At 38.8% G+C, this 15609-nt stretch overlaps 1 protein-coding gene across 2 annotated transcripts in view; it reads right to left on the bottom strand.

Moving 5' to 3' along the window:
* Window positions 1-7136: 7136 nt before the first annotated feature.
* Window positions 7137-15609, bottom strand: part of LOC106091373 (contactin) — a 30685-nt gene continuing 22212 nt past the window's right edge. For both annotated transcript variants that reach the window (XM_013257875.2, XM_059362385.1), the window contains one exon: window positions 7137-7671. In XM_013257875.2, coding sequence (XP_013113329.2) covers window positions 7562-7671 — 110 coding nt within the window. In that variant the 3' untranslated portion in view covers window positions 7137-7561. The remainder of the gene's footprint in view (window positions 7672-15609) is intronic.

Consider the following 15609-nt stretch of genomic DNA (forward strand, 5'->3'; position numbering starts at 1 on the left):
CATGACAAGTTCTAACGAATCTTGTAAGGATGAACTCCTGGTGGAATCAGAAGACGAGGCTAACACAACAGTGGTGGAAGTTCTGAATCCTGACTATGGCCCCGTGGAAGAATATACGATTGGGAAGTGTTCGATGACCACAACTTCTCTGATCATCGCTATATTAGATCCAGCCTTGGAAAAAATACTGCAGTAGTGGCCCCTCGGCAAATTCTGCACGTCTCTCCCTTCTAGACCAGAAAAGGAAGTGAAAACTACAGAGGATATAGACATAGTGGTCAAGCGGATCACGAAGGCCCTGAATGACTCGCTTGTGTCAGCATGTCCCAGTGCCAAGCCAAGGGGCAAACAGCGAACGCCATGGAGGACCCCAGAGCTGGTTGGTCTTAGGAAGGACTGCAGAAAAGTCTTCAACAGAGCAAAAGCCACAAGAGCACAACACGATAGGGACATCTAAAAGGCTGAGCTATAAAAATATAAGGGCGAGCTGAGAAAGACTCAAAACAAATCCTGGGTAGAATTCTGCAGGCTACATCTGAGGCCTCTAGGCTAAGGAAGATTCTATGGTATATTCAGAAGTCAGAGATTATATGGACAATGTCTAGTGAGGAAACACAAGAACTACTCGTTGATACACATTTCTGGGGAAATTCTCCAACGGGCAACGTGGTGCCAGAAGAAGTTGTCACTAGTATGCATTCGTCGGAGGCTATTAGGAAATTGTGTCTAAGCCGAAAATCCTTTGGGCGATAAGAAGTTTCGACTGCTTTAAGTCGCCAGTCCCTGATGATATATCACCGGTTGAATTACAAGCTGTGTCTGATGGACTGGTTTCTCTGGCTTAGGTAGTGTGGATTACACCCTACCTGAGCCGCTTTTTGATAAAAAGTACCGTACCACTATTCCTGATAGAACCCATTCCACGATATCCCTAGTAACAGAAGTTACATAGACTTGTATACGGATGGTTCCAAACTAAACGACCAGGATCTATTGTAGAATGGTCATATCGAAAAGGTTACCCGATCACTGCAGTGTGTATCAAGCGGAGATCCTTGCAATTAACGAAGTGGTGGAATGGCAAAGCTATAATGTCATTTCGACGATTGGCATCAATATCTTCTCAGACAGTCATGCAGCCAATAAATCCCTTGAGAACGTATTTCTGAACACAAAAACCGCCCTCGACTGTCGCAGATCTCTCATCGAGATGACTGAACAGTTCAAAATTCACCTATTCTGGGTGCCGGGTCACAGAGATATCCTAGGGAATTGTAAAGCGAACGAGCTTGCGAGGCTGGAAACTACCCTACCCATTTCAGGGATACTGGAATCTGTAGCAACATAAAAGTTAAGTTTTCAGGACCAGACTTGCTTCTTCACAATGCACGAAAACGTCTAAGTGAGTCTAGTGGCAGACTGCCACTTAAACCTAATCTAACCTATGATATAGCCTAAAAATGTGAGCAGAAGCCAATTTTTTATGGCTAAAAATTTTTGGAAGTTGTGAAAACAATTTAATTTGGGTTGCTTTCATTCAACTTACAACAAAAACAGTAGATTTCTTTATGTTTTTGTTAAAAGTAATAGAGCACCGCTCTAATCTAAAAATAACAGTGCTATTTGAAAAGTGATTGGCATATGTTATTTTTATTTATATCATACTGTGTGTGGAACTTTAACAAATGCAATTTCAACAACATTATTTTGATACAAGTGGAATTTGCTGGCAGGGGTTTTTGGAAAGTTGTGCTTATTTAACTTATACCAATGAAAAAACTACAAAATCTAATTATTTTTGCAAATAAAAGCTGCATTTCTGTTTAAATAGTTTTTGTTTCATTATTTATTAGTTTTGAAAGGGTGGGTTTTGGTTGAAATTACAGCAACATACACTCACATTTGTGTGTACACATCCACGCAACCAGCTGATAAATTATTGGTGCCATATTAAATTTTATCTGTAAATTGCAACATTTTGACCAAAGAAACCCAAAACAAGTAAACGCTAGCTAAGTTAGGCCGGGCCGAATATTATATACCCTCCACTATGGATCGCATTTGTCAAGTTTTTGTCTCGGTATCTCTTTTTAGGCAAACAAAGGATAAAAGAAAAGAATTGCTATGCTATTGGAGCTATATCAAATTATGATCCGATTCGGACCATTATTGAATCAAATATTGGAGACCATAGTAGAGGTCATTGTGTAAAATTTCAGCCAATTTGAATAAGAATTGCGCCCTTTAGGGGGCTGTTTATATGAGAGCTGTATCAGGCTGTAGACCGATTCAGGAGCCGTTATACAAAATTTCGGGCAAATCGGATATTAATTGCGTCCTCTAGAGGCTGAAGAATTCACAATCCCAGTTCGGTTTATATGGCAGCTATATCATGTTATGGAACGATTTGAACCATACTTGGCACAGTTGTTGGAAGTTGAAACAAAATATGTCATAAACAATTGTAGCTAAATCGGATAAGAATTACGCCCACTATTGGCACAAGATCGGTTTATAGGGCAGCTATATCAGGTTATGGACAGATTTGACCTATACTTAGCACAGTTGTCATATCAAAAATCGTCATACAAAATTTCAACCAAATCGGATAGGTATTCCGCCTTCTAGAGGCTCAAGAAGTCAACACCCCAGGTCGCTTTATATGGCAGCTATATCAAAATATAAGCCGATATGCCCCATTTACAATCTTAACCGACCTACACTAATAAGAAGTATTTGTGCAAAATTTCAAGCGGCCAGATTTATTCATTCGAAAGTTGCTTGGTGACGGACGGACGGAAATGCCTAGATCGACTTAAAATGTTATGACGATCAAGAATATATATACTTTATGTGGTTTTAGACGAATATTTCGTGGATTTACAAACAGAATGACGAAGTTAGTATACCCCCATCCGATGGTGGAGGTTATAAAATTCAAATGTGAAAACCTTGCCAAACCACCGAAAGAACGATCCAGTGGCCAGCGAAGGAGTGCTCCATACCAATATTACCAATATTAAGTGTTATTAGGTCGTTAGTATTCAAAAACTCTGACAGGGCTTGGCCCCGCTTATTAATGTTGGAACTACTCAACGAAATGTGATGAGAGTTCACATCAAACCTTATTAGTCCAGTCTGTTTTGACTTCCCACCAACCAACAGTGGTCATTGCCATAGGGCATTTAAAAAATTAAAGTAATGTTTGGTACTAAATATGTATACATCAAGACATATTTAATATGTCTTGGTATACATCAACTCTTAAGAGGTATGCATGTTATTATTTCATTCTAACGTTACTATTTAATAAAAAAAATTAAAAATAACATCAAAAGAGAGAAGATGTAATTATTTGGTTTCAGACGTGAGTTAAGTGCAAAGGTGAAGAGAAAACAACATATTGACAAAAAAAATCAAATTTATATTGATTTAAAATATATAATGAATATTGAAAAGGCATTAACTTAAGATTTATGTAGTTCTGTGAATGTTAAGTTGTTGTGTGGGTTATTTAAAATTAGTGTTTTATTTGCATTGTTACGTGTTTACTCAAGATGTACATTAATGTGAGGTCATGCGAACAGCTGAGTAAATTTTTTTTATTTTTGTGTGCTGCTTTTAAAAAGATGTTCTATTTGATATTCCATATATAAGCAACAGTGTTCTAATGATGAAAATTCAAATGTAAAACACATTAATCGTCTTGTTAGCTTAGCCGTCACTCACTACTGCCTTCATCCCACTGTCCTCATCTCTCCATTCGGCTGCGATGACTGTTTCATTGACGTTGTCGCTGTCAAAACCTGAAACACCACCTTTACTTAAAGGCTAGGGACGAACTGCGCAACCCGCTTCCTCATTCGTTAATCTGACGATTGGTTGTGCGCTTGTAGCTTTACGACTATAAGTGTCAAGATTTTTTGGGTATTAGGCAGTACCTATTCCGAGATAACATATTTTTCTTTGAGGAGCGAAATGAAAACCAAGTCTGCTATAGTAATACCTCGATTTACGTCGCCTCGGTTATCGTTGTTTCGATAGACGTCATAAAAAAAATTGTTCCCAAAAACTTCACTACATCGTCATTCGATTTACGAGTATGTTGTCTCAGTAGTTTTAAATCAAAAACCGTTGGATGTGCTCTCAATTTTGGGCGAGGTGGCTGTTTTTTAATTTCTTTTGCGATAAATCTTTTCAACAAGTGTGGAAATCAAAGTTGGAACATTTTCGCCGCCTTGACCGTGGTGAAGTAGAATGCTTTTGATATTAAAATATTGATTTTATTGACTTCATAACATTCAGATAATAAGAGCTAATGTGGATGGATATTTCACTCCAAAGAGCTTCTTTATATGTATACTAGCTGAACCGGGCCCGCTCCGCTGCGCCTTCTTTTACTTTATATGGAACAAAAGTTTCCTTGGAATATTTATTTTCGACAATTAAAGATTTTTTAGTGAAATACCATGCTACGAAAATAGTATATCGCTTAACTAACAGTTTAACAACATAAGTGCCTTTATCTGAATCCCATATGATCTAAGAATTTAAATTTGGATGTAAAATGTGCTCCCAGATACATGGTCCTGAAAAAATATAAGCATCGTGCTCTTCTCTCAAATACCATTTCAAATACCATATTTAAACCCCATATTGCCATTGGCTTAAGAGGAGTTTACAGGATGATGCGTCCCCCAAACACATGGCCCCAAAATAGGTTATCAAATTCGTTTTCTAATCTCAAATATTTACCTTTCATTTAAGTCACATATTGGCATGGCCGAAAAATTTTTTCCCTTTGGGGGTGTTTTGGAAAAGGGGTGATGCCTTAAATACATGGTCCCACATTTGGATATCAAATTCGTATTCTACTCCCAAATACCTTTATTTGAGCCCCATATGGCGAATGTCACTGAAAAATTGCTGTTTGTGGGGTATTTTGGGAAAGGGGTAGACCCCCAGAAAATTGGTTCCGAAAATAGGTATCAATTCTTGCTCTACCCCCAAAACCTTTCATTTAAACTCCACATTGTCATGGTCGGTAAATATGCCCGATTTAGGGTTTTTTTGGGATTGGGGTGGTCGCCCAAACACTAAGCCCGGAAAATATATCAGCAACGCACTCTATTCTCATATATCTATATATCATTTATTTGAACCTCATATTGCCATTGGCCTCAAACTTGGATATAAAATTCGTTTTCAAATCTCATTTAAACTCCTTATTGCAAAAGTCAGCAAATATGTCCGGTTTGGGGTTTGGCCCTAAAAGCTACAATATTTAGTTCCACTCTCTATACGACCCAAATTGTCTTGGTGAGCAAATACGTCTTATTTGGGGGTTGTTATGGTGGTGGGACGTCCCCTAGACAGTTGGTCCCTAATGTTGATATCAGATACGTGGTCTACTCCCAAATACCTTTAATTTGAGCCCCATATTTCCATAGTCGGCAAACATGACCGGCTTGGAGGGTGTTTTGTGTGATGGACGCCCACTCTGTGAGTTGGCCTTGAAAATATACATCGGATTCGTGTTCCACTCCAAAAACCCTCTTATTTGAGCCTCATATTGCAAAAGTCAGCAAATACTTACTATTTGGGTGATGTTGTGGGGGTGGGGTGGCCCCATAGACACTTTTCCCAAATATTGATATCAGATTCGTGCTTTACTCCCAAAGACCTTTCATTTGAGCCCCATATGGCTATGGTCGTAATTTTGTCCCCTGGGGGGATATTTTTGGGGAGAGGCGGCCACCCAAAGACTTGGTCCCATATTTGGATATCAGATTCTAATTCTACACTCAAATACCTTTTAATTAAGCCCCATATTCCCATGGTCAGTAAATAAGTCCTGTTTGGGGTGTGTTTTGGGGAAGGGGTGGACCCCCAGAAACGTGGTCCCACATTTGGATATCAGATTCGTATTCTACTCCCAAATACCTTTCATTTGAGTCCCATATTGCCATGATCGGTATATGTCCGATTTAGGGGTGTTTTAGGTGTTGGGTGGTGTTGTGGGGGTGGGATGGCCCCATAGACAATTTTCCCAAATACCTTTCATTTGTTCCCCATGTGGCTATGGTCGTAAAAGTGTCCCCTTTGGGGAAGGTTTTTGGGGAGAGGCGGCCCCCTAAACACTTGGTCTCATGTTTGGATATCAGATTCTAATTTTACACTCAAATGCCTTTTATTTTAGCCCCATATTCCCGTGGTCAGTAAGTAAGTCCTGTTTGGCGGGTGTTTTGGATAAGGCGTGGACCCCCAGAAACGTGGTCCCACATTTGGATATCAGATTCGTATTCTACTTGCAAATACCTTTAATTTGAGTCCCATATTGCCATGGTCGTTAAATATGTCCGATTTAGGGGTGTTTTGGGGGTTGGGGTGGTCCCCCTAGCACTTGTTCCGACAAATGGATATCAGATACGTTTTCTTATCCTAAATACCTTTCATTTAAGTCCCATATTGTCGTGATTGGTCTTAATATATGTTTGGTAGGTTTAAGGGTGGGGCGGCCCCCCTAGGTACCCCATCCGAAGATATCAAAAAATGTAGTACCCTATTTTCACCACGGGATCATTATGCACCATCTGTGAAAATTTCAAGAAAATCGGTTCAGCCGTTTATGAGTCTATAAGGAACACACAAACATACAAACAAACAAACTGACAAACAAACACAAATTGATTTTTATATATAAGAGAAGTCTGAAACCACGAAAGCTATGAAAAACTTGTTTTTAACATATGAGTTATTTGAATTTTGAATTACGTCGCAATTTTTCGAAACCAATCATGACGTAAATCTAGGTTTACTGTACCACCTACATTCTAAGTTCGACGGACTTACCTCTATTGCAAAAGTGATGGGTCTACACAACAAGAGAGGTGTATTACGAAAGCAAACCCCCTAACTTACCTGCGTGTGCGATCCATTGTATCCATGATAACTGTGCAGGCTGCAGGTGTAGCTCAGATTTTTATCCTACGATGGCAAATTAGTTGGCGGGCTCAAAAATTTAAAAATTTCGTAGACGAACTTGAATGGAAAAGTAATATTTCTTACTTTATTTTTAACATTGATTCGGACATAGCTGCGCCCCTGGAAACTGTTGTTAAGAAAAGCGCTCATAGTTTAAGGTCAAAACAAATTTATTAAAATTTTGTAAAATAGACAAAAACTTGAGAAAAATTGTTAAGAATAATAACTCACAAAATATGTTCTAATTATAATTTTCAAATGCTTTAAAATTCGACTCCTTAACAAAACTATAATTTATAAAAATCGATACTGTTTGTTTTTTTTATCATACATATGTATATGGTATGCCTATAAAATATGTCAATTACTTATTTACTTAATAAGGGCACTTTAAGAGTGTTGTATGTATGCTATTTTATGAAAATTATTGCATATATAAAAAAATTTCCATACGGAATTATTCGAGTAGACGGAGTAGGCTTATTTTTAAATACTTTAAGTTTTGGACGGAATGTTTCTTTTTTAACTTGATGCTGCCAGTTGGAATGTGCGTTTTCGTGACAGAATAGTGACATTGTCAGCAGTAGTTATATAATGAGGCAGATAAGAATGTTAAAACAGTGACGATAAGTAAAGTATTTATGTTGAAATTGTAACGTCGGCTGGCGTGGTTTCGTGTCGTTTTGCCTAAAAATATGGAATTATACAATAAATAAAGATTGTTGAAATGAATTTGTTTGTATTACATTGAGTATTATCGAATGATTTAAATAACAATTTTTATTAAAAATTAAAAAAAAGATCTAGTATTGTGGAGAATTATTGTGCATTAAAATTTCGTGTATAAACTTTAAAAATTACTATCTTACCATGTTATTAAAAATATGTATTTATCAGAAAATACATAATTAATAATTTTGCCATGAAACACAAATATTTGTCTGTATTTTTGTGTTTTTCATTTTAGTTCTTTAGTCTGCAAAATACTGCAAGCCACACTGCAGTATTTTGCAGAATGTGTTTGGAAATATTCACATTTATTCCGGTATAAATCCGGTTGTCGAATAGCGAAAATCCACTATCGGAATTTTCGTTACGCCTGCTTTTAAAACGAGCATTCAAATCATCAATTCAATGACGTTAGAAACTAATATGAGATGACACCTTATTTCTTTGAAACTAAAAAACTAAAGACGTATTTATTTGAACTTTACAAAAATAAATGGCGGTCAAATTCTGTACTCAGAAGGCAGTTATATCCAAATTTCAGCGAACTCGGGTTAATAATTTTATTATTTTAAGGAGCTCATTCGGAAGATCGGTCTCTATGGCAACTATGATCCGATTTCAAAACGTATAGTCATGATTTTAAATTTCAGCAACATTGGTTGAAATATGTTTCTTTTATGACTGTACATCGGGAGATCGCTCTATATGAGACTATATAAATGTAGATATATATCTAACACATAGAGCCCAACTTCGAACATAAACTGCCTACGGCCAAAAACTAATCTAAACCAAGTTTCAGCTCGATAGCTTCATAATTTAAGATTGTCGAGTGATTGCAGAAGACTGGCATACGGACATCGCTAATTTGTCTTTGATTTTTAAGATGATCAGCAATATTTTTACTATAAGAGGGTTGCCTTTTATATTTCGGGATTAGAAAACACAAAAAACAAATATTAACCATCGAAAATCGCTTTATTGTTTTTCAAAATATTACCCATTAATATCTATACATTTTGCATGCGTTTGAACCAAATGTAGAAGCACTTTTGCCACTCTTGATTGAGGTATCTCCAAAACATGCATTCTGAACGCTTTATCCGCTTCTTTACGTGCCGAAAAACGTTGACCTTTTTTATTTTATTTTTTAAGCACGGGAATAAAAAGAAGCCATTCGGTGCCAAGTTTTGAGTGCTCGAAAATGCAGTTATTTCGTATTTTTGGAGCATTTCTTTCGACCAATCGACACGAGCCTTTTCTTTGATCGATTGACAAATTGTGTGGGACCTAAGTGATTTTGTGGGACCCAACTGAGTGAACTACGACCTCGGTTGAATTCACCTTCATCGCCAAAAATTTAATTAAGTTCATCGATGCACTGTTGTTGAGTTAATCCACGTCGAAAATAGTAAAAATCGCACGAAGATGTTCACGATTTAATTCCATTTTTTGGGCGAGATGAATCTTTTGAGTTACTGTAAACAGCACAAATAGCGCTCGCATGTCAAAACGTTCTGAGTACGTGTAACCTTAATTAAGTTAAGCTTCACGATAGAGCTGTCAGTTTGCTGATTGCAACACAAGGGTTGTCCAATCCCAAAATATAAAAGGCAACCCTTGTATAGAGCCGGTGGTGCATAATTTGAATGTTTACTAATTTAAGTCACTTTCAGTGTTTTCTTTACCAATTTACCGAAACTGCCTTCATGAAGATCCCGTAAATTACTACTAACTTTGTCATATTCGGCACTGCTGACGATGATTTCTTTTCAATTTTGCATTATTTGTTTGTCCTTATCACAATCCAAACCAATCTAACAATTACACCGGTATTCACAAAAATGTAGATTTCAAATAGGTTTATTTGACATACTTCCTTTACAGAACTGTCAAATAAACTTATTTTAAGGCTTCATTAAGTTTAGTGAATAACGCCAAGTACTGACAAGGAAATGTCGCTACTATTTTGCACATAAAACTCAGTGCCACTTACGGAATATGTTCGCATTTTCTTTGTCACCATTTTTTTATGTGTTTTGACAGTTGTTCAGGCTTAAGACTTTTAATGTTTATTGAATGTTTTTCTATTTTCTCAATTTCCCGATGGCTCCAAATGTTTTCAGGTACGTAGACTATTTGCCAACAGGAGAGAGCGTTAGTATTTTGTTTTTGAGAAGTTTAAAATTTTTACTGGAGAGTGTTTTCCTAGAAGCAATTAACACCCTCGAACTTATGAACTGAGCATCAACGCCTGGGCTCAAAACCTGGTGAAAACACCAGAAAAATTTTTCAGCGGTGGTACTATTCCATGTAAAAATTTCTCCCCAAAGAGGGTCGCACTGCGGAACGCCATTAAGCTCATTGAGCTTAAATTTGAATAAAACATCACTCCATAATATGTGAGAAGTGTGCCCCTGTTCATCAATGCAATTTGAACGTCATGATCATCATGAATTCCGTTAATAGCATAGTACCGCGACTGCTTTGCACGCCATCGCTGCACATATATTTGTAACACATGCTACAATCAATTACAATATTTACTCTTCGAAGCAAACGTTTTCTTTGTAGATAGTTTTTATTATTTGATCAACTTGTCAGTTCAAAACAAGTAAAAGCGTGCTAAGTTCGGCCGGGCCGAATCTTATATACCCTCCACCATGGATCGCATTTGTCGAGTTCTTTTCCCGGCATCTCTTCTTAGGCAAAATAAAGTAAAAGCGTGCTAAGTTCGGCCGGGCCGAATCTTATATACCCTCCACCATGGATCGCATTTGTCGAGTTCTTTTCCCGGCATCTCTTCTTAGGCAAAAAAAGATATAAGAAAAGAGTTGCTCTGCTATTAAAACGATATCAAGATATGGTCCGGTTCGGACCACAATTAAATTATATGTTGGAGACCTGTGTAAAATTTCAGCCAATTCGTATAAGAATTGCGCCCATTGGGGCTCACGAAATAAAATAGAGAGAACGATTTACATGGGATCTGTATCGGGCTATAGACCGATTCAGACCATAATAAACACGTTTGTTGATGGTCATGAGAGGATCCGTCGTACAAAATTTCAGGCATATCGGATAATAATTGAGACTTCTAGGGGTCAAGAAGTCAAGATCCCAGATCGGTTTATATGGCAGCTATATCAGGTTATGAACCGATTTGAACCTTATTTGACACAGTTGTTGGATATTATAACAAAACACGTCGTGCAAAATTTCATTTCAATCGGATAAGAATTGCGCACTCTAGAGGCTTAAGAAGTCAAGACCCAAGATCGGTTTATATGGCAGCTATATCAGGTTATGGACCGATTTCAACCATACTTGGCACAGGTGTTGGATATCATAACGAAATACTTGGTGCAAAAATTCATTCAAATCGGATAAGAATTGTGCCCTCTAGAGGCTCAAGAAGTCAAGACCCACGATCGGTTTATATGGCAGCTATATCAGGTTATGGACCGATTTAAACCATACTTGGCACAGTTGTTGGGTATCATAACAAAACACGTCGTGCGAAATTCCATTCCATTCGGATAAGAATTGCGCCCTCTAGAGGCTCAAGAAGTCAAGACCCAAGATCGGATTATATGGCAGCTATATCAGGTTATGGACCGATTTGAACCATACTTGGCGCAGTTGTTGGATATAATAACAAAACACGTCGTGCAAAATTTCATTTCAATCGGATAAGAATTGCGCACTATAGAGGCTCAAGAATTCAAGACCCAAGATCGGTTTATATGGCAGCTCTATCAGGTTATGGACCGATTTGAACCATACTTGGCACAGTTGTTGGATATCATAACAAAACACGTCGTGCAAAATTTCATTCTGATCGGATAAGAATTGCGCACTCTAGAGGTTCAAGAAGTCAAGACCCAAGATCGGTTTATATGGCAGCTATATCAAAACATGGACCGATATGGCCCATTTACAATACCAACCGACCTACACTAATAAGAAGTATTTGTGCAAAATTTCAAGCGGCTAGCTTTACTCCTTCGGAAGTTAGCGTGCTTTCGACAGTCAGACGGACAGACGGACGGACATGGCTACATCGACATAAAATGTTACGACGATCAAGAATATATATACTTTATGGGGTCTCAGACGAATATTTCGAGTAGTTATAAACAGAATGACGAAATTAGTATACCCCCCATCTTATGGTGGAGGGTATAAAAAACCCTTATATTGAATAACACAACTGCTCAAGTCCAATAATTTTCTACAAATAAATTCGTGTGGTCTCAATTACATTAGGTTATGGGCGTATTCCACGGAATTCCTCAATTTAAAGAAAAGGGATTCGACGACTGGCAGTTCCGGGTGAAAATACATCTAGACTCATTGACTTTAGTGGAAGTTCTAACCGGCGACCCACCAATTGATGCATCTGCCAGAAGGAAATTTATGAAAAAGGACAAAAAGGCAAAGGAAAGAATTGTAAGTTTTGTGCATTCCTATTTATATAAGGGAAAAAGAAATTGCAAAGGACATGTGGAGCAGTTTACAAAATACGTTTGCGAAGAAACCTGTAGTAAATCAGTTACTTTTGAGAAAGAAATTGGCCAAGAAGCGTATGAATGAATGCGATAGTTTTGTATCAGATTTTCAAATTTTTGAGAATTTAGTAAGGCAGCTAAAAATGGCTGGGGTTAAAATGGACAATTCTGATATCTTGGCCCAAATATTTCTGACACTTCCTGAGAAGTATGATCCGCTTGTAACAGCATTGCAGAACTTGGATGATGGAAAACTGGGTATGAATTGGTTAAAGAACGTTTAATATCAGAAAAGACAAACAATGATAGACGGAAGCCATGAAGTCCAAAATTCTATTTTTATCGAGATTTTGTTTTGTGACATTACTACTGGTGGTTGCATTTGTTGGACATCGATTTATTATATACACAGCAGACAAAGCCTCCTCATTCCACAGAAACTTCCGGGCACTTGATTCTGTTAACATTGATCGTACTTTGTCGGACACTGTCCTATTAAATCGTTCAGAAACTCTGTTTTGTTGAGGCGTATAAGCGAACGTTGTTTTCACTTGAATACCTTTCCAATAGCACCAATGCTTTTGTTCATTTGATAGATACTCGCTTCCTTGGTCAATAGTAAGATTAAATATCTTCGATCCATTAAACATTGCAGTTACCATTGCTTCATACTCTCTGAATTTTTTCAAAAACTTGAGACTTCGTTTTAATACAGTAAGTGACAATAAGTGGGTATAATCACCTATGAATGATACAAAGTACTTGCATCCAGGAGAGATCGGTCCACACACATCTGAATGTATTCTTTGAAATATTCTTGTTGCTCGCGGTCTATTGCCGCTAAATGAATCCCGTGTTTGCTTCGTTTCCGCACAAACATCACAGAAACTTTGATTTTTAGGTTGGACATTGCCATTAACCAAACCCAATTGTTTCCGATTTTCTAGACCCTAGATTTCCAATATGTACCAAACGTTTGTGCCACAATACAGTTTAAATTTTAATAGTAGTCAAAGCCGAAAAATTCTTTTTTTAGTTTTAGCTCATACAAATTACCTTGAAGAACGGCAGTAGCAAGTAATTCATCGCGCTTTACAATTGAAGCTACATTTCCTTTAAATTTCACAGCTAATCTTGATTCTACGAGCTTAGACACTGACATCAAATTGCCTCATGCAAACTTCAATACCTTTATTAGTAGTAGCTCTTATATCCCCAACTTGATTTGTACGCAATGATTAGCTGTCTTTGGCAACATTGATTTCCACATAGTTCGGTAATAACTTCATCGATGTAAAATACGATTTATTTGACCATGTGATCACTCGCTCCTGAGTCTAATTTGAAAACTAATTCTCCATTTTTTGGGCTTTCTCTAACCTTTGTGTTTACCACGATTACACAGGTTTAGTTTTTGCTGAACAAGCATCTGAACTGCGACAGTCTTCAGCCAAATGTCCAAATTTAAAGCACTTAAAACATTTTCCTTTGAACTTCTTTTCTTATTGAATTTTTTTGTGGCAGTTGGGCCAAGATATCAGAATCGTCCATTGTATCCCCAGCCTTTTTTAGATGTCTTACCAAATTCTAAAAAAATTGAAAATGTGCATCTTCTACCATGTCTGCATAAATGTTGTTTAGACCAGCTTGATATGCCGCTTGATCTAGAGGTTCTCTCTTGTAGCGCTGAACCTCACGCTCTAGATCGTGTAGATCTACCTTAAGGGTTTTGGGCGGTGGATATATATCCACAAAATGATGATTTGGATGGTTTCTGCGATAACAGCCCAAAAGGTATTGCTTGGGCAGCATGAAGTTATGTCTTCGCACTGGTAGGATCTTTGTCTCCTGATGGAGGTGGTCCACATGAGAACTGAGGCGACAGCCCGTCGCAGTTCGGAGGAGGATAGTTAGAGGTTGAACAGTGCTGGAGATATCACCCCATCTTGGGGAACTCCCTGTTTCTCTCTACAGTGTTTCGACTTCTTATCCCTAAATTCCACAAATGGCTGGCGACCACATAGATAATTCGCGACCCATCGTTTCAGGCCTGGCTGGAGGGACGTGTCCTCAAATAATTTGGCATGGCTGACCGTGTCGAATGCCTTCGATGGGTCCAATGCCACGAGGACCGTCCTATCACATGGCCTGGGCTAATTGAAGCCACGGCAAATGTGTGCGGTGATGGCATGCAAACACCTGTTGTGGTATGCAATTTTCGGAATCCATGTCAATGCTCGGCGAATGGAAATACTCCTATGAGGCACGGGAAGAGTAATGCCTCAAGCGTCTTTGCCACTGGTGAGAGAAGGGAGATCGGTCTGTACGACTCCACCAAACTCGGGTCTTTTCCAGGCTTCAGTAGCGGGATCACTCTGCCCATTTTCCAGACATCGGGACCTATAAGAGTGTTCAATGACAGGTTGAGAACAGTGGTAAGCTATTCAACTCCAGGTGAATCCAGATTCTTCAACTTCAATGTAGAGATTCCGTCGGGACCCAACGCCTTAGAAGATTTGGCGCCACGGATGACATTCGTAACTTCGCTCACGCTAAATTGTGATGGCTGTTCATCGGCTCGGAGACCACGAATACGGCGAATGGCTCTCCTCCTTGCCCTGTCTATCTCGGGATGCACAATAAATTGACGGTTGAACTACCTGGCGCATCTCTTTCGATCAGTCACTGTTATTTCGCCAAAAGTGACTGAGGTCCTGTCATCCCGTCTACCGGGGTTCTAGAGTGACCTAACAGTAGCCCACAGTTTACCCACACCGGTGCCTAAGTTACATTGCTCCAAGTGTTCTAGCCACAAATTCCGCTTATGTTCGTTGACTACCCTGTTTATTTCCAGATTCAGCTCGCTGATTCTGGGGTAAGCGGGTTCCATAGCACGAATCCCATCACGCTCGTCTGCGAGTATCACTGCTTGCGCCGGGGAATTGGGCCGCACTTGGGGTATTCGACCGGCTGGTATAAAGCGAACGGCTGCTGCGTTAATGATGTCTCGGAATTTCCTCTCGGCCACAAGCACATCAGAGGGTGGTGGCAGTTCACTGAAGCGGCGATAGGTATACTCTCTGAAGCCAGTCCAATCGGCCTTCTTATAATTGATAAACGTCCGGCGCTCAGAGGTTATGAGGTCGAGCTGCTGCACCTCCTCGTAATCCTAGTGGGGGCATCCTCACTCACCGTACAAAACGTGGAGCTTTCAATCTACTCTGCCAAAGCTATGCCACGCTAGTCGTTACCTAGGGGAGAATGCCATGACGTGTGATGCGTATTAAAGTCCCCTAGAACCAGATGATTATGGCCAGATAACAACCCACTTATGTCGGGGTTGTAAGCCTGGCCATTAATCGAGACACAGCTACCAACCGGCGGT

Source organism: Stomoxys calcitrans, chromosome 2 (assembly GCF_963082655.1).
Source record: "Stomoxys calcitrans chromosome 2, idStoCalc2.1, whole genome shotgun sequence".
Lineage (NCBI taxonomy): Eukaryota > Metazoa > Arthropoda > Insecta > Diptera > Muscidae > Stomoxys > Stomoxys calcitrans.